This window comes from Tamandua tetradactyla, chromosome 22, assembly GCF_023851605.1.
Source record: "Tamandua tetradactyla isolate mTamTet1 chromosome 22, mTamTet1.pri, whole genome shotgun sequence".
NCBI lineage: Eukaryota > Metazoa > Chordata > Mammalia > Pilosa > Myrmecophagidae > Tamandua > Tamandua tetradactyla.
Genome location: NC_135348.1, coordinates 16,960,174 through 16,980,828, shown reverse-complemented (window position 1 = coordinate 16,980,828; position 20,655 = coordinate 16,960,174). Strand labels below are relative to the sequence as shown.

At 34.7% G+C, this 20,655-nt stretch overlaps 1 protein-coding gene across 4 annotated transcripts in view; it reads right to left on the bottom strand.

The window, feature by feature from the left end:
• Window positions 1-20,655, bottom strand: part of LRBA (LPS responsive beige-like anchor protein) — a 1,037,640-nt gene that overhangs the window by 589,387 nt on the left and 427,598 nt on the right. For all 4 annotated transcript variants that reach the window (XM_077139839.1, XM_077139840.1, XM_077139843.1 and 1 more), the window contains one exon: window positions 5,033-5,141. In XM_077139839.1, coding sequence (XP_076995954.1) covers window positions 5,033-5,141 — 109 coding nt within the window. The remainder of the gene's footprint in view (window positions 1-5,032; window positions 5,142-20,655) is intronic.

Sequence of the window (20,655 nt, the reverse complement as noted above, 5' to 3'; positions counted from 1 at the left end):
CAGATATTCTGAAGGTTAGTGTTAGTAGCTTCACTGTTATATAATATAACACTTCATCCCGGTGTAACAAATGAGGAGATTTGCAACACAGAGAGGTTAAATTATTTGTTCTATGTCATCAGATGTGCATGTGGTGAGCTTGGATTTGTATGCAGGTAGTCTGCTTTGTTACCATTATGCTATGTAGCCCCTTAGCATCTTCTACTAAATAGTCTAATATGCATCTTATTTACAGCTGTAAATAAGATGCACCTCTAAATCAATGATGTCATGGCATTCATGGAAGATCTACATAAATCAAAAGTAGAAGATGTCAACCATATCCCACTCCACTGATTATTGTGCAATGAACTAAAGAGATGTGCATATCAGATCCACAATGTCATGAAACCCTTGATAATAAATGAGGAAAGTTATCTACTTTACAACCACAAATGGTATAGTAAAAATGCAACAACTCTTTTTGAAAGAGAAAGTAACTAGCAGTAGATAAAGTTCAGATGTATTATTAAACAATGCACACCATAAATTTGAGGCTGAGCTGAATATAGATAACCTTCAGAATATCTGCTATCTAGTAAAAATATTCCTTTATCTTAAATAATGTATTATTTAAAATTTAAGAGTAATATGGATAGAACATTATTAAACATGATATACTTCGATTTTGCTTTAAAAACAAAGAAACATATATTCATATTTATATATGAATATAAAAGATGAGTAGGTAAAAGAAAGCATGTATGTCTGCTTTCTTAAAACTGCCCCTCATGCTCATTATTTGAACAAATAAATATATTTTCTGCACAAAAATTTAAGCAGCAATAAAATTTGTTTGGAAAAACGTTTGCTTTTATTTAGATGTATTATTACCATGATTTATACTATTACTATACAACATTACAAATCATACACCATGATGATAAAAATTACAAAGAAAAACTTTACTAGATAAAGTATAAAATAAAATGACTCAGAATAAAGCTCATATGTTTTCCAGGATTAAACCTTATTCACATATGCTGTAGAAATCTGATAAAGTTTAAAGCAAACTCATAGAGTAAAAGTTAAGAGCTAAATTGCCTGGCTCCCAGCTATGACTGGATTTTTCCTCCTATTGCTGTTTCCTACTTGGTAAAATGTTGGGTAATAACAGTACTTCACTGGGAGGTCCATCATTAAATAAGGATTTAAGGATTAAATTAGTTAATAGTTAAAAGCACACATAACAATTTCAGGTATAGCATAAGCACTCAGGGATATTAGCTACCTTTGTTGCCATCATCCCTCATCTAAAATGCAAATGTATACAGCCTGGGCCAAATCAATTTCATCTCTTACATAACAGAACTTTTTAGAAGTATTTTTCCTCCTCTGAATTCCACACATTTTCTCTTATCACATTCTCTCTCATATACACACGTGAACATATATACCACCATCACTATGATCGCGAAAGAGTACATCACCATGATTATGTTACTTAAACTGTTCTTGAGCAGCAATGCTTTCTAAAATGAAAAATAATGAACTGCAATCTTAATCCATAGTTACAAAAAATTAAAATTCTCTATAATTAACTAGAAAAAGACAATAGGGGATGAGTTCCTGGTTAGGACCCCAGGCTGAAACAGCAATTAAAAATTTTGCAAAAAAGAAAAGGAACATAAGATAAAGCATCAAACTTTAAAAATTGGTTGTCTAAGGAAAGGGGAAAAATAAAGACATCAGAATTAGAACCAAGGATGCAGCAAAGCTCAATGCTTAATCATCACCCCATGCCCCAGAAGCATGGTAAATTAATAAAATTCTGAAATATTTTCTGAATATCTTCAAATATCGAGAGAAGCAAATTGAATAGGCATCATTATTTCTTTCCTCTCCTGAGCAAAGATGCTAGAAAAAACAATTAACAAAACTGGTAGAGCAAAGGAAGTGAAAAATGGGGCTGATTTCCCATGACTGAAATAGACTTCAGACAACTGCCCTCATCTGAACAAGGTACTGATTCAAACCTAAGAATGTTCCTACATGAAAATAGCTATAACCCCTAATAAGATGGAATGAACCTGGTAGAAAATACCTAATAAAATCTTAAAAAGATTAAAGCTCAAAATATTGTAAGAAGGCCTGCTTACCTATTTCAAAAATTTGGTAGATTATTGAATAATGGGAAAAATCAATCAACCAATCAACAAAAAGCAAATCATTAAATAAAATGCTTAGAATAAATTAAAATTAATTAACTCAATGTGGTAAAGAAGGAAGTTACAAACCTAAATAAACAAAAGGAGGAACAAAACATAAACAATATAGACATCATAAATTACGAACACCAGGGACAAAATAACAAACCTAAAATTTTAATTACTGATGAAGGAGAAAAGCTAAACATAATCACAATATAATATATGAAAATCAAAGAAATACAGATATATAGAGGTACAGATATAAAAGACAAATAAACATATATAAAATAAGATTAATAAGTGTGGCTAGGTAAAGAAAAGGAAAATAAAATGGAAAAGATATTTCAAATTATAATTTCAGAAAATTTTTGATAATTGAAGGAAAAGTCTGAATCCATATATCATAAAAAGGGACGGTATTCTAGGAATAAATCGATACAGGATAAATAATGTTCAATATTGAACCACACTGTTGTTAAGGAATTGACTTTTGAGGACAAATAAAAAATACTGCAGACAGAAGACAGGAAAAGCAAATCATCAGCTGAGGGAAATTATCAGACTGGCCTCAGCCTTCTCTGAAAACAACACGCTAAGCCAAAAGACAATAAAGTAATGTCTACAAGGTTCTAAAGGAAAGCAAGTATGAGCCCAGAATATTAAATCAATCAATATTAAATTGAAATTAGTCATTCAAATCTAAAGACAGCAGGCAAACAAATATTCTTAAAAATGAAAGAATCTGAAGTTCACAGGACACAGAAGCCCCTTTTGGGGGGAAAAAAGAGATGAAATATAACCAATTAAGACTTGTATCAAAATAAAGAATCTGGTAATTAAGAAATTGTGGCTTAAATATGGAGGATTCACTTAAGTATAGAATGAAAATTGAAATAATATGAAAATTTTTATTACAAAACTAAAATGTTATAATCTTAGCATGAACATTAAAATGTAACAAAAATTGAGACATGAGAAGAGGAAGATATGAGAGGACTAAAGTCCTCAGCTTTAATAACAGGATGTCAATGAAATATGTAATTTTAAATGTAATGATGTTAATACACTAAAAACCACTCAGTTGTACACTTTCAAAGGGATTTTATGGCATGTGAATTATATCTCAACAAAATCTTATTAAAAAACTGAATCCACCAACCTCTTAATGTTTTTCTAATTTATTAACCTTAGGATCTTTTAGAAAATAATGGTTATTTTGTAAAGAAACATTTCCTTCTGTTTTATCACAATTTTGATAAGCTTACTCATAATGCTGAAATAGCCTTGTATATCTATTCTTTCATTTTTAAGGGATATATTCTCAGAAATGTGATTCCTGGGTAAATTGCCGTGTATGTGTGTGATGTGTGGTTTGTGTTTGTGTATGTATAACTTATTTTAATAACTATGATCATATTGTTTGTCCAGAAGTCTAAACATGTGCATTTCCCCTAACAATACAAAAGGAAATCATTGCCCAACCCATCTCCCATATCCCCTTCAACAGTACCTGTTATTACTTTCTCTTACCCTGAGGAAAAATGTTAAATAATAACAATAATAGTATTTTTTGTCCCAATTTTAATAAAAATGACTTTTACATTTAACCATTTACAATGATAATTAAATAGCCTTTATCATATTTAGATCATTTTCTTACATACTGATTTTAAAATCAGAGTTTATATTACACATCTGGTTCTTAAATTTTATATGCCTTATATCTTCATATTTTTTCTACTTGTAATTTTTTTAGGCAGAAAGATTTTCTAATATTAAACCATCCTTGGATTTCAGGAATATACTACATTGTTTGCTCATTATGTTGCTGGATATGTTAGCTTAACTTTTATTTAGCATTATGCGCCAATATTCTTAAGTAAAACTGGTCCTCTAGAGTTTTATTTTTCTAGTATCTTTCTTCTTTTTTTGCATGGGCAGACACTGGGAATTGAACCCAGGCCTCCAGAATGACAGGCGAGAACTCTGCCTGCTGAGCCATTGTGGCCCACCATCTAGTATCTTTTTCGGGTTATGATGATGGCATAAAATATACTGAGGAGAATTTCATCCTATTTAATGTTCCAGAAAATATCAGAGACATTTTAATTATCTGTTCTTGACATGGCAGAAAGAACCTAGCTAGTAGGGTTTTTTTTTTTATGTCTTTAATCAGAGTGAAATGTTCTGTTTGAATTTCTAATTCCTCTTAAGTGAATGTTGGTTATTATACAGCTAAGAAGTTGTTCATTTCCTCTATGAACTCACATTTGTTATCACAGAGTTGCACACATGTTCATGTGCAACTATTGAGATATTTCAGCAGTGGCTCCAGGATGGGTCTCGTCACTTGGTCCCACTGTGAGACTCCCAGAAGGAGAAGTATGTCTCTTTCATTTCCTCAGCTACAAAGATTAGTGTGCTTGTAAACCTCAAGGATAGAGAAATCTTACCCTTCAAAGTTGAGTTCTTCTTTCTAGGATCCAAAAATTCTCATCTTTGCCATATGGATCTTAATTTCTAGCTAACTGGTTCACGTCTTCTCCAGAAGACCAAAGTATTGTACTAATTTCTGGGGGGAAACTGGTAGAACCAAGACAGCCCTCACTGTTCAATTCAGATCACCCAAACACAGAAGCTGCTTTGAGTAGCTAGTAGCAGAACTGAAGTTAGACTGGAGGACTACAGAGAATTGAACTATCTTCCCAGCATTACCTATGGCTCTCATAAACTTAATTTTTCATATTTGATAATATGTTATATTGTCATTTTACCTAGACACTTCCCATGATTATCATTTTAAAAGTGGAAATTTCCTCACACCAACCACATGTTTAACATACCTCAAACTCCGCATGTCTATGAATATCTTCTGCTTTCTGTCTGCTCAGGATGAATTCAGCTTCATTTGCTACTCTTACTAGGTGATCCTTCATTGTTTGACTAAGCAACCTATAAAAGATGAGGACTGTCAAATAAATGAATATATACACAGGCATAACATATATGATTATTCAACAGTAAAAAAATGGTATATTTTGTTCTTTCAGCCAGGAAGGAGTGTTTTATTCTCTTCTTGTGACATCATATCCAATAAGGTACCAATATTTCACACAAAAGAATTAAAAAACATAAGACCAAAAGTTAGTCCTCTGGCAATAACATATTAGCTTCTATCAAATTAGCCATACCCACTAAAAGCAACTAAACATGTTACCAAATATGCTTTTAAATATTTTAAAAGGCATTGGAGAGCTACCAAGACATCTAAGGAGCCAAGATCCTAGACAAGATAGCACAGTGAAGACATTCACCATGACTTTTCCCAATGAAGAATTGGCTATTCAAAAGTGGGAACAGAGGAGCTAAACCAAGCTTACAGAAGTCTCACCCAGAAAGGGAAAGGATACCTTCTTCCCTTCAAAACAACAACAATAAAAATGAAAATTGAATATTTAATAGAAATAAGGAAAGCCAAATAAGGATGCAATGACCTCTTCAAACTGCTAAATAAAAATAGCAGCTAACTAGGATTCTTATATCCAGTGACAATATTGTTCAATAATGAAAGCAAAATAAGGACATTTTATGACAAACAAAACTGAGAGAAACTATCAATAGAATTTGTCAGACAGAAGGTAAAATAATGGCAGATTAATATAAGACATAGAAGAAAAAAAAATAAGTAGGGTAAACACGTGAGTAAATATAAAAGAGTGCTGAATGTTCACAACAATTATATCTTCTACAATTGAAAAATATTGTAATCTTGTTGTCAACAATAGCATACAATGCAAGAGAGAAATAAACAAAATAACACTGCAAAACTCTTGCATTTCCAGTGAATTGGTTAGAGAACCCAAGTTCTGTTTAATAAACTCAATATTAAGTTGTAATCGCTATTAACAACTAAAGGTATATAAAAGAATGCACAACCAACAAGAAAAGATGAAATTATAAAAAACTTTGTTTGAAAGAAGGAAAAAAAAAGAACACAAAATATGGAGCAAAAACAAAGGACACAAATAGGAAGCAGGCAGATTTTAATCTAAATATATCAGTATTATATATAAACAGATTTAATAATACAATGACTGTCAAAACATTTTTTATAGTATGTATATTCTGCTCATAGTAACACAATTTCAATATAAGGAAAGTAATTTTTTCTTATATTGAAATTAATTTTTCCTTCTATTGAAAGTAATTTTTCAGAAAAATGAACAATGCAAAAAAAAGTAAAAGAAAGAAAGCTAATATACCTTTGTTGATATTAGGCAACACAGAATTAAAGGAAAGAAATAAAATCAAAGATAAAAACATAAACACTTTAAATGATAAAAGGACAATAATCCAGATAGGTACAAATTAAAATTCTGGAGATTCTAGATTAGCATGTTCTCAGGAATATAGCCTACAAATAGTTACAAAAGATATAAAGCTTCCTCCTCCAGAACAGCAACTAAAGAAACAGAAACAATACGAAACAGCTCCCGGAGCCACGACAGAGACCAAAAAGACAGCGTACCCCACTCTGGAACGGCTGAACGGGCAGGGAGAATCCGCTGAGGTGAGATACCCGAGGGGCGCGTGTTTTCCCGGCCGGGGCGGCTGGCGACTGGGGTCCCCTCCACGCACGTGGCTCCCTGGTCTGACTGGGAACGTTGGATAGCGGGGCCCTCCCGCCACACTTGGCATCTCGGGCCAGCTGGGTAATTTGGACCAGCACTCCCCCAAGCCGCGGCAGCCGGCGACCCCCCCCCCCCCCTCCACGTGCGGTTTCCCGGGCCGACTGCAAGATTCGGATTGGCAAGTTAAAGGAGCCACAGCATCTTTTACTGGTGGGACCCGCAGACAGATGAGTAACACAAGCGCCACCTACTGGGCAGGAAAAGAAAAACAAAGCCCAGAGATTTCACAGAAAAACCTTTCAACCAGCCGGGTCCCACACCCAGGGAAATCTGATCAAATGCCCAGACACCAGCAGAAAATAATGGATGACGCTCGGAAAATTGAAGATATGGCCCAGTCAAAGGAACAAACCAATAGTTCAAATGAGATACAGGAGCTGAGACAACTAATGCTGAATATACGAACAGAAATGGAAAAACTCTTCAAAAACCAAATCAATAAATTGAGGGAGGACATGAAGAAGACATGGGCTGAACAAAAAGAAGAAATAGAAAATCTGAAAAAACAAATCACAGAACTTATGGGAGTGAAGGACAAAGAAGAAAAAATGGAAAAAACAATGGATATCTACAATGGTAGATCTAAAGAGACAGAAGCTACAATTAGTGAACTGGAGGATGGAACATCTGAATTCCAAAAAGAAACAGAAACTATAGGGAAAAGAATGGAAAAACTTGAGCAGGGGATCAGGGAACTGAATGACAATATGAAGCGCACAAATATACGTGTTGTGGGTGTCCCAGAAGGAGAAGAGAAGGGAAAAGGAGGAGAAAAACTAATGGAAGAAATTATCACTGAAAATTTCCCAACTCTTATGAAAGACCTAAATATACAGATCCAAGAAGTGCAGCGCACCCCAAAGAGAATAGACCCAAATAGGCGTTCTCCAAGACATTTACTAGTTAGAATGTCAGAGGTCAAAGAGAAAGAGAGGATCTTGAAAGCAGCAAGAGAAAAACAATCTGTCACATACAAGGGAAACCCAATAAGACTATGTGTAGATTTCTCAGCAGAAACCATGGAAGCTAGAAGACAGTGGGATGATATATTTAAATTACTAAAAGAGAAAAACTGCCAACCAAGACTTCTAGATCCAGCAAAATTGTCCTTCAAAAATGAAGGAGAAATTAAAACATTTATAGACAAAAATGTCTATAAGTGTCACAAAGTCACTGAGAGAATTTGTGACCAAGAGACCAGCTCTGCAAGAAATACTAAAGGGAGCACTAGAGTCAGATACGAAAAGACAGAAGAGAGAGGTATGGAGTAAAGTGTAGAAAGAAGGAAAGTCAGATATGATATATATAATACAAAAGCCAAAATGGTAGAGGAAAATATTATCCAAACAGTAATAACACTAAAAGTTAATGGACTGAATTTCCCAATCAAAAGACATAGACTGGCAGAATGGATTATGACCCAGCAATACCACTGCTAGGTATCTCCTCAAAGGACTTAAGGGCAAAGACACAGACGGACATTTGCACACCAGTGTTTATAGCAGCATTATCTACAATTGCAAAGAGATGGAAACAGCCAAATTGTCCATCAACAGATGAGTGGCTAAACAAACTGTGGCATATACCTACGATGGAATATTATGCAGCTTTAGGACAGACTAAACTTATGAAGCATGTAATAACATGGATGGACCTAGAGAATATTATGCTGAGTGAGTCTAGCCCAAAACTAAAGGACAAATACTGTATGGTCCCACTGATGTGAACCGACATTCGAGAATCAGCTTGGAATATATCATTGGTAACAGAGACCAGCAGGAATTAGAAACAGGGTAAGATAATGGGTAATTGGAGCTGAAGGGATACAGACTGTGCAACAGGACTAGATACAAAAACTCAAAAATGGACAGCACAATAATACCTAAGTGTAATGTAACTATGTTGGAACACTGAATGAAGCTGCACCTGAAATATAGTTTTTTGTTTGTTTGTTTGTTTGTATCTTTTGTTTTTGTTTTTTTCTTTTTCCTTTTTTATATATATATTTTTTATTAGTATTATTATTTTAATTCTCTTCTCTATATTAAGATTCTATATCTTTTTCTGCTGTTTTGCTAGTTCTTTTCCTAAATCGATGCAAATGTACTAAGAAATGATGATCATACATCTATGTGATGATACTAAGAATTACTGAGTGCATGTGTAGAATGGAATGATTTCTAAATGTTGTGTTAATTTCTTTTCTTTTTTTTGATTAATAAAAAAAAATAAAATAAAAAAAAGCCCAAACTAAGGCATCCAATGAAAGATAAAAAAAAAAAAAGAAAAGATATAAAGCCATGGAAGATTTAAACAATGTTATTTAAAAACTGACATGCCTAGAACACTGTCTCCACCAAGTAAAGAATTAAATAGTGTATTCAGGAAAGCACGGGACATATACAAAAACAGACCAAATGCAGTACCATGAAACAATTCATTACAAAATTCAAGGGATGAGATAACACTGGGTACGAAATCACACTGGGTATGTTCTCTGCCATAGGAGAATAAAACTAGAAAAAATAACAACAAAATAGAACATTCTTTGTAAACAGACTCTGAGATGGTCCTCAGTTATCCCTACCTGCTGGTATTTTTTACGTAATCCCCTTCCCTTCAGTGTGGGCAAGAACTACAGCTTGCCTCCAGCCAAAAAACATATGGTACATAAGATTATTCCAGTATATAAGATTGTAACATCCATCTTGCTAGAAGACTCTCTCTATTGACACTCGACGTTAACATCTTTCCTGTAGAAAGCTGCTGTGTCATGAGCTGCTCTTTGGAAAGGCCCACACGGCTAAGAACTGAGTGCAAACTCCACAGACAGAAAGGAACTGAGACTCTCCATCCAAAACTCCACAAGAAACTAAATCTTGCCTAAAAACCACATGTACTTGAAAGCAGATCATTTTTCAAATGTCAGACGGGACTACTACAAGCTGACCCGGTAATTATAGCCTTTAAGAGATGCAGAAGAGGGCCCAGCTAAACCAAGTGGAGGTAACAGAAACAGGTAACTAATATGATCCTGCCACATCATGTTGGAAAACTGAGGAATGTACCTCCAAATACTCCACAGGTCAAAGAAAACATCACAGTAGAAATTAAGAAAATGTTTTCAACTAAAAAATAATTAAAACTACATGCCAAACATGTGGGATTTAGCTAAAGCTATGCTTGGAAGGAAATATATACACTGAATACCTGCACAGTCAATCCTCATTATTCATGGACTCCAAAATGTGCAAACTGACCTACTTACTAAAATATTTCTGTAACCACAAAATCAATGTTCATAGCACTTTAACAGTCATTCTTAGGCACATGCAGAGTGGCAAAAAATTTGAATCATCCAGCGTGCACATTCACAACTAAGGTAAAAAAAAGTGATGCTCTACCTTCTTGTTGCAGGTCTCCTACTATAAACAAGTATGCTCTTCATGATATATTTAGCACAATGCTTCTCGCATTTTTGTGCTTTTTGCTGGTAATTTTCCTGTTTAAAATTGTCTGAACCTGAGTTCGGAAGTACTAACTACTGGTTCTAAGTGCAAAAAAGATGTTATACATAAGGTTCATTCCAAGAGTGATTTAATATTTGAAATTAGTATAATTCACACATTAACTAATTAAACAAGAAAAATCATTTAAAAATTGACAAAATTCATGACCCATTCACGAGAAAACTCTACGTACTAGGAAGAGAAATAAATTATTCTTAATATATAAAGTACTCAAATCAAACCTTAGAAAATATCATACTTTGGTAAAATGTTCTCAACAAGAGCAGAAAATGAAGCAAATATGCCATCTATCATTATATCTATTCACTACTGTACTGGATAACAGAGAGGGCAATAATAAAAAAAATTGAAAGAAAGAAAAGATAAAAACTTTTAATGGGAGACAAAATTGTTTATATTCACAGAAGACATGAATGTGTATTTAGAAAATTCAAAGGAATGTAATGAAGAAATAAAAAAATGAATTTAGAAAAGTTATTGGATAGAAGTTAAATATACAAAACTCAATTAGAGACTAACAATTACAAAAAAAAAATAAAATGATTTTTAAGGACTATTTTGAAAAGTATTAAAAACCATCACAGTTGGTTCTAATCAACCCAGATATCAGTGTAAGATGCTCGAGAGTGCCATTCTCCCATAAAATCTTTGAACAACTGGGAAAAACTATCAGAGCCATCATTCTCAAAATTCTGGAAAAGAGTTAAAGGGTTGCAGTATTTCGACAAGTGCACAATCAAGAAATCACAGCCTTAAAAATGATGGTGAAGCTCTAAGCACCCTTGTTAGCCCCTCTCCCATCCTCACCCTGGCACAGTGTGGAGCCAGCCTGTGCAAACATTGTGAGGCCCTGGCCCTGTACTAGACAGAGGAGTAACCCCTGTGTGCATAAGTAGATGCCTGTATGTTGATGCAAATGGAAGACTGAAAACAGGAAACTTGTCTGGACTCATCCTTCCAGGCAGAACAGCTTGCAGGCAGTTAAAGCAGTGTAACAACCAATTAAGTCAAAGTGTCCTGGGACAACGGATTTCCTGGGGCAAAGGATTACCTGTACTGCATTAAGCCATACAACAAAGCACACAAGAGAAGGAGAAAGTCGTTTTATACGTAGAAGAGGGGACATTCAGTTCCTGTAAATGGGGGAAATACAAAGGCCATGAGTTAAGCACAAACCCAGGATAGGAAGCACATTCCAAGCAGGGTCACATAAGAAGAAAGGGACCCTGTGGTTCACATTCATCTCGGGCTGATCTTCTCAAGAGGAGAGTTAACCTCCGAAAGAGACCACCAGCCAAAGCAGAGCCAATATGCAAAGACTGTGAAAGGTGTTTTATGCATTGATTTCTGTGTTTTTGTCAGCTCATTGCACTAAAGGAGTTGAGGCCCAGAAAACTACACTGGAGGGTTTCAACAGCAAATTGGAGCTGGCAGAAGAAAGAATCAGTGAACTCAAAGACAATATAATTGAAATGATTCAAGATGAGGAGCAGAAAGTAAAAAAGGATTTAAAAAAGTAAACAGAGCTTAAGCCCTGTGGGTTACAATCAACCTTACCAATATATATATCATGGGACTCCCAGAAGGAGAAAGAGGCAGAAGGAATATTAAAAAAAAAAAAAAAAAAAAAAGAGCAGAAAACTTTCCAAATACATGGAAAAATGTAAGTATCTATTCAAGAAATCCAATGATCTCCAAACAGGATAAACTCTAAGACAACCATGCCCAGATACAAAGTAGTCAAACATCAAGGACAAGAAAACCGTAGGAGAATAGCAAAGTATTATTTTGACACAAGGGAGTCTCAATATGTTGAGAGCCAATTTCTCATCAGAAATAATGGTGGCATGAAGGTACTGGGAAGAAATACATAAAGTGAAAAAAGAAAACAACTGCCAACCAATAATTTTGAGTCCAGTGAATAAAAAATATGGATTAAAAATAAGCAATAGGGGGAACAAAAGTTAAAATAAATTGAGCAGATTGAAATACTAGTGATCAATGAAAGGGAATGGTAAGGGGTATAGTAAAAAAATAGGGGGAACAAAGGTTAAAATGTATTCGATGGATGGAAATACTGGTAGTCAATGAGAGGGAGGGGTGGGGGTATCGTATGTATGAGTCTTTTATTTTTTTGTTTCTTTTTCTGGAGTGATGCAAATGTTCTGAAAAACGATCATGGTGATGAATATACAACTATGCGATGATATTGTGAGTCATTGATTGTACACCAAGTATGGAATGTTCATATGTTAAGAATGTTTGTGTTTGTATGTTGTTTTGTTTTGTCAATAAAAACTAAAAAAAGAATTTTGTGTCCAGCAAGACTCCATCAAAAATGAGGGAGAGATTAGACATTCCAAGAAAAAAAAAGAGCTAAAGGAGTCAGTCACTACAAAATCTGCCCTACAAGCAAAGCTAAAGAATTCTTTAAGCTGAAAGAACAGGACACAGGATCATGAATTGAAGTGGCATAAAGAAATAAAGACCTCTAGTAAAGTAACCACCATGACTAATTATAAATGGCAGTACTATTGTAATATATTTTTTGGTATGTAACCCTACTTTTTGCTTCTTACAGGTTCTAGAATGCAAGGGCAAAAAGTACTGATACTTCTATAGTTTTGGACATACATTGTATAAAAACATAATTTGTAACAAGTACAACAAAAAGGTACAGGGACAAAGGTTTACAGGATCCGTGCATGTGTTTGCTATTGAAGTTAAGTTGGTATCACAGCAAATAGGACTGGTATAGATTTAGGTTGTTAAATTTAAGCCCCATATTTCAGTAAACTATACTGAAAATATAGGGAAAGTATATATAGAAAGTAATTAGAAAGAACTCAAACTGTTATAATTCAAAAATTCAAATAAAAATGAAAGTAGGTATTAACAGAAGAAATCAGGGGGAAATAAAATTGTAAAACTTATAAAACTCAAGTAGAAAAATGGCAGAAAGTCCTGTACTATCAGTAGTTACTTTAAATGTAAATAGATTAAACTCTCCTATCAAAAGACAGTAAACAAAAGACTCACCTTCAGTTCAAAGACACAAGTAGGTTGAAAGTGAAAGGATGAAAAAAAACATGCCATGCAAATAACTATCAAAAGAAAGTTTGGGTAGCTATACTAACATGAGATTTTTTTTAAAAAAAAAAGGAGACTTTACTTTCAAAATTATTATTAGTGGCAAAGAAGGTTACTATATATGATAAAGGGGTCAATTCAACAAAAAGACAACACAATGCAAAATACATATACACCTAATGGGCAGAGAACCAAAATATATGATGGAAATACTGTTAAACTTGAAGAAAGAAATAGAAGGCTCCACATTAATAGTAGAAGAATTCAATATACCACATTCTATAATGGATAGAACATTTAAGACAAAGATCCATAAGAAACAAAAGACATAAACAGACATATATATACAACACTTCATCAAACAGCAACAAAACACACATTCTTCTTGTGTGTGTATGGATGATCATTCTTGAAGATAGACTACATGTGAGGTCATAAAACAAGTCACAGTATCTTAAAAACTTTGAAGTCATACTGTGCATCTTCTCCAATCACAGTGGAAAGATGCTAGAAATCAATAACAGGGAAAAATGGAAAATTCACAAATATGCAGAAATTAAACAACACACTCTTAAACAACCACTGGGTCACAACGGAAATAACAAATATCTTGATGAAAATGCAACGTACCAAAATTTATGGGACGCAACAAAGGCAGTGCTGAGAAAAAAATTTTATAGCTCTAAAAGCTTACATTAAAAAAAAAAAAGATCTTAAATCAGAGACTTAACCTCACAACTGGAGCATTTGGAAAGAAGAGTAAACTAAGCCCAAAGTGAGCAGAAGGAAGTAAATAACAAAGATTAGAATGGAGATAAATGAAATATAGAATAAAAACAGGAAAAATCAATACAAACTAAAAGTTGACTCTTTGAACAGATATTAAAAATGAATAAATGTTTACTCAAACTGACAAGTGAAAAAAGAGAGAGGATACCAATAACCAAAAAAAAAAAAAAAAAGATATAAAAGGGGGGACTCTACTACAAACCCCAAAGAAATTTTAAAAATTGTAATAGGATACTATGAACAATTATACACCAACAAATTATATAACTTAGATGAAATGGACAAATCTCAAGAAACACAAAACTACCTTCATTGATTCGAGAAGAAATAGAAGATCTCAACAGAGAAATAATTAGTAAAGAGTTTGAATCAGTAATCGAAAACCTCCCAACAGGGCAGTGCAATGGTGTCTCAGTGGCAGAATTCTCATCTGCCATGCTGGAGACCTGAGTCTGATTCTCAGAGCCTGCCCACGCAAAAAAAAAAAAAAAAAAAAAAAAAACCACTCCCAATGAAAAAAAGTACAGGGCATGATGAATTTGCTGGAGAATTTCACCAAACAGTCTAAGAAGAATTACCACCAATCTTGCTTAAAATCTTCCAAAACTCTGAAGAGGAGGGAACAACTAACTCTTTCTATGACAACATCAAAATCACCCTCATACAAAAAACAGATAAAGATAATGCAAGAAAAGAAAATTACAGACCAGTATCCCTTATGAAGAAAGATGCAAAAATCCTCAACAAAATGCCAGCAAACCAAATCCAACAGCACATGAAAAGATTATGAACCATGATCCAGTAGGATTTATTCCACAAATGCAAGAGTGGTTCAACATAAGTAAATCCAATAATGTAACATACCACATTAACAGAATAAAGAAAAAAAAAAAATACAAACTCAATGGACACAAAGCACTCATTCACTGTTGGTGGAAATGTAAAATAGTGCAGCTGCTGTGGAATGCCAAGTAGTGGTTTTTCAGAAAGTAAAGTATAGAATTACCATATGACCTGGCTATCCCACTTCTAGGAACAGACACAACAGAATTGAAAACAAGAACTTGATTGGATATTTTTGCACCAATGTTCATAGCAGCCTTATTCAAAATTGTCAAAAGATGGAAGCAACCCAAATGTCCATCAACTGATGAATGGGAAAATAAAAAGTGATCTGTATAAACAATGGAATATTATTAAGCTGTAAAAAGGAGTGAAGTCCTGATATGAGATAGGGATGAATCTTGCAGATATTTATATTGAGTGACATAAGCCATACACAAAAGGACGAATATTATCATTGATCTGAAATAAGTAAATTCATAGTTAGAAATAAGAATAGAGGTTAGCAGGGACAAGAGTTGGGGTTGGGAATCAAGACAATGCTTAATTAGTACAGTTTCTGCTTGGGGTGAAAGAAAACTTTTAAGTAATGGATGTGGTAATGGTAGTACAATATCGTGAATGTAAGTAATGCAAATGAATTATATATTTTAATGAGGTTAAAAGGGGAAATTTTAGGTTGTGCACTATCACTAGAACAAAATTTGTTTTAGAAAACCATAGCACTCACTATACAACACAGTTTATCCAATATAGTTAATAGTACAATTACAATAATATTCTTTCATCAATGGTAACAAAGGTACTAACACTAAGGCAAAGTGTTACTAATGGGGAGGGGTGTTATATGGGTCTGAAAATTTTCTGCATGATTTTTCTCTAAACCTACAACTTCTCTAATAAAATAAATTCAAAACCATCAAATACCTGGGAATAACTAACAAAAATGTGCTAGAAAGTTACATGTAAAACAAAACAAATGCTGAGAGAAATTAAAGACTTAAAGAAATGACTGCACCATATTCTTTTTTTTTTTTTTTTTGTATGAAAGTCAAGTTTTTAATATTTTTAAAATACTTTAATAGTGGCCATGTATGGGTGGTAGATTTACAGGATATTTTGATTTTCATATTTGTGGTTTCCTTTATTTGTCAAAGGTTCTTTTTTTTTTTTTTTAATTTTTTTATTAATCAAAAAAAAGAAAAGAAATTAACACAACATTTAGAAATCATTCCATTCTACACATGCACTCAGTAATTCTTAGTATTATCACATAGATGTATGATCATCATTTCTTAGTACATTTGCATCGATTTAGGAAAAGAACTAGCAAAACAGCAGAAAAAGATATAGAACGTTAATATAGAGAAGAGAATTAAAATAATAATACTAATAATATATATATATATATAAAGGAAAAAGAAAAAAACAAAAACAAAAGATACAAACACACAAACAAACAAACAAAAAACCATATTTCAGGTGCAGCTTCATTCAGTGTTCCAACCTAGTTACATTACACTTAGGTATTATTGTGCTGTCCATTTTTGAGTTTTTGTATCTAGTCCTGTTGCACAGTCTGTATCCCTTCAGCTCCAATTACCCATTATCTTACCCTGTTTCTAACTCCTGCTGGTCTCTGTTACCAATGATATAGTCCAAGCTGATTCTCGAATGTCGGTTCACATCAGTGGGACCATACAGTATTTGTCCTTTAGTTTTTGGCTAGACTCACTCAGCATAATGTTCTCTAGGTCCATCCATGTTATTACACGCTTCATAAGTTTAGTCTGTCTTAAAGCTGCATAATATTCCATCGTAGGTATACGCCACAGTTTGTTTAGCCACTCGTCTGTTGATGGGCATTTTGGCTGCTTCCATCTCTTTGAAGTTGTAGATAATGCTGCTATAAACACTGGTGTGCAAATGTCCGTCTGTGTCTTTGCCCTTAAGTCCTTTGAGTAGATACCTAGCAGTGGTATTGCTGGGTCGTAATCCATTCTGCCATTCTATGTCTTTTGATTGGGAAATTCAGTCCATTAACTTTTAGTGTTATTACTGTTTGGATAATATTTTCCTCTACCATTTTGGCTTTTGTATTATATATATCATATCTGACTTTCCTTCTTTCTACACTTTACTCCATACCTCTCTCTTCTGTCTTTTCGTATCTGACTCTAGTGCTCCCTTTAGTATTTCTTGCAGAGCTGGTCTCTTGGTCACATATTCTCTCAGTGACTTTTTGTCTATAAATGTTTTAATTTCTCCTTCATTTTTGAAGGACAATTTTGCTGGATCTAGAAGTCTTGGTTGGCAGTTTTTCTCTTTTAGTGATTTAAATATATCATCCCACTGTCTTCTAGCTTCCATGGTTTCTGCTGAGAAATCTACACATAGTCTTATTGGGTTTCCCTTGTATGTGACAGATTGTTTTTCTCTTGCTGCTTTCAAGATCCTCTCTTTCTCTTTGACCTCTGACATTCTAACTAGTAAATGTCTTGGAGAACGCCTATTTGGGTCTATTCTCTTTGGGGTGCGCTGCACTTCTTGGATCTGTATATTTAGATCTTTCATAAGAGTTGGGAAATTTTCAGTGATAATTTCTTCCATTAGTTTTTCTCCTCCTTTTCCCTTCTCTTCTCCTTCTGGGACACCCACAACACGTATATTTGTGCGCTTCATATTGTCATTCAGTTCCCTGATTCCCTGCTCAAGTTTTTCCATTCTTTTCCCTATAGTTTCTGTTTCTTTTTGGAATTCAGTTGTTCCATCCTCCAGTTCACTAATTGTAGCTTCTGTCTCTTTAGATCTACCATTGTAGGTATCCATTGTTTTTTCCATTTTTTCTTCTTTGTCCTTCACTCCCACAAGTTCTGTGATTTGTTTTTTCAGATTTTCTATTTCTTCTTTTTGTTCAGCCCATATCTTCTTCATGTCCTCCCTCAATTTATTGATTTGGTTTTTGAAGAGTTTTTCCATTTCTGTTCGTATATTCAGCATTAGTTGTCTCAGCTCCTGTATCTCATTTGAACTATTGGTTTGTTCCTTTGATTGGGCCATATCTTCAATTTTCCGAGTGTCATCCATTATTTTCTGCTGGTGTCTGGGCATTTGATCAGATCTCCCTGGGTGTGGGACCCAGCTGGTTGAAAGGTTTTTCTGTGGAATCTCTGGACTCTGTTTTTCTTTTCCTGCCCAGTAGGTGGCGCTCGTGGCGGTCGTTTGTCTGCGGGGCAGTCGGCCCGGGAAACCGCGCGTGGAGGCGGGGGTCGCTGGCCATGGCTTGGGGGAGTGCCGGTCCAAATTGCCCAGCTGGCCCGAGACGCCAAGCGTGACGGGAGGGCCCCGCTATCCAATGTTCCCAGTCAGACCGGGGAGCCACGTGCGTGGAGGGGACCCCAGACGCCAGCCACCCCAGCCGGGAAAACGTGCACCCCTCGGGTATCTCACAGCAGTGGATTCTCCCTACCCGTTCAGCCGTTCCAGAATGGGGTACGCTGTCTTTTTTGGTCTCTGTCGTGACTCCGGGAGCTGTTTCGTATTGTTTCTGTTTCTTTAGTTGCTTTTCTGAAGGAGGAACTAAGACCCGCGCGTCTTACTAAGCCGCCATCTTCTCCGGAAGTCTGCACCATATTCTTGAAATGGAAAAACTAAACACTGTAAAGACATTAATTCTTCCCCAAATTATAAATGTAATGAATCCCAATCAAAATCCCAACAGGTTTTTCTGTAGAATTTGAATGGCAGAGTCTAAAACTCATATGAAATCATAAAGAGCAAAGAAGTCTACCCAAATGTCCCTTAAGAGTGCAATGGATTTTTAAAATTTCAGAATATTCATACAAGAGAATACTCAACAGCAACAAAAAGACTAATGTCACATGAAAAAAAGGTGACAATTTCACCAATAATGTTGAACAAAAGAAGGCAGACACTAATCTCACTTTGTATGACAACCAAATATAAGCAAAATTAATCTGTGGTATCAGAAGTCAGATAATGGTTAACACAGGTACTGCCTAAGAAAAATCTGTCCATATAGACTCTAATGGAATGTAAGTAATGATCACACAGTTCTGTAACTGGCAGTAAAAGATCTTAGATATACAAACTATCTATTCTCATGAATACTTTTTACAACAGCATTAACTACCATGATTATCAACAAAAGAATAAATTATATGTAAATGGGAGGCTTCTGGAAAATGTTTTTTATACATAGGTGTTCTAAACTCCCTTCTTTAAAAAGAGATGGAAAGGGAAATTGAGTAAAGCTCCCTTATTTCTGAAATTTATATATAAGTGTCTTTACAGCCATTAGATAATGCCTTCTTGTTCTAGTTTGCTAGCTGCCGGAATGTAACACACCAGAGACGGGTTGGCTTTTAATAAAAGGGGATTTATTTTGTTAGTTCTTCAGAGGAAACGCAGCTAACTTTCATCTGAGGTTCTTTCTTACGTGGAAGGCACAGGATGGTCTCTGCTGGTCTTCATCCAGGCCCCTGGGTTCCAACAACTTTCCCCAGAGTGACTTCTTTCTGCATCTCCAAAGGCCTGGGCTGAGCTGCAAGTGCTGAGATGAGGAATGCCGAGCTGCTTGGCTGTGCTACGTTGCACTCTCTCATTTAAGCACCAGCCAGTTAAGTCAAATGTCACTCATTGCAGCAGACACACCTCCTAGCTGACTGCAGTTGTAATTAGCAACAGATGAGGTTCACGTACCGTTGGCTTATGTCCACAGCAACAAGACTAGGTATGCTCACCTGGCCAAGTTGACAACTGAATCTAACTAACACACTACTCAAGAAAGTTAGACTCATCAATCTTCAACAATGGCCATGTGTATACCGGTAGCCCACTCCAATGCCATGGAACACTTGCCTCAAAGTCTGTAGATATACTTTTATGAACAAACAACAAAATATAGATGATATGAATAGATTTTGATCCAAATCCATTACATTTCTAATAACTTGCTATACGAACATGCTCCAAAGGTACAGAAAGATATGTGCATGCAAAAGAAAGTTCACGGTAACACTTCATGACAATGAAAACTTGAAAAAAAATAATAAAACATACAACCACATAATGAGAATAGATTCTTTGCAACGACAACAAAAGATATTCAAAATATAATGTTAAGTGGAAAAAGAAAGTTGAAGAACATTATGTATAATATGAATTTGGGAAAAACATATGAAAGACAACACACTAAATTGGAAATATTTTAGAACAAGGGTAAAAAAATTTTGGCATTTGACCCAAATCCAGACTGTTGTTAGTTTTTTTAAATAAAGTTTTATTGGGGCACAGCTCCACCCATTCACTTAAATATTATCCATGGCTGCTTTCACATTACAACAGTACATCAAGTTGAGTAGTTATGACAAAGACTTTACAGTCCGCAAAGCCTACAATATTTACTATCTGGCCCTTTACAGAAAAAGTGTGCTGACCCTTGCTCTAGAAAATGGCACTATAAATATTCCTTTTAATATTTATTCTTCTCTATTCTTTGAA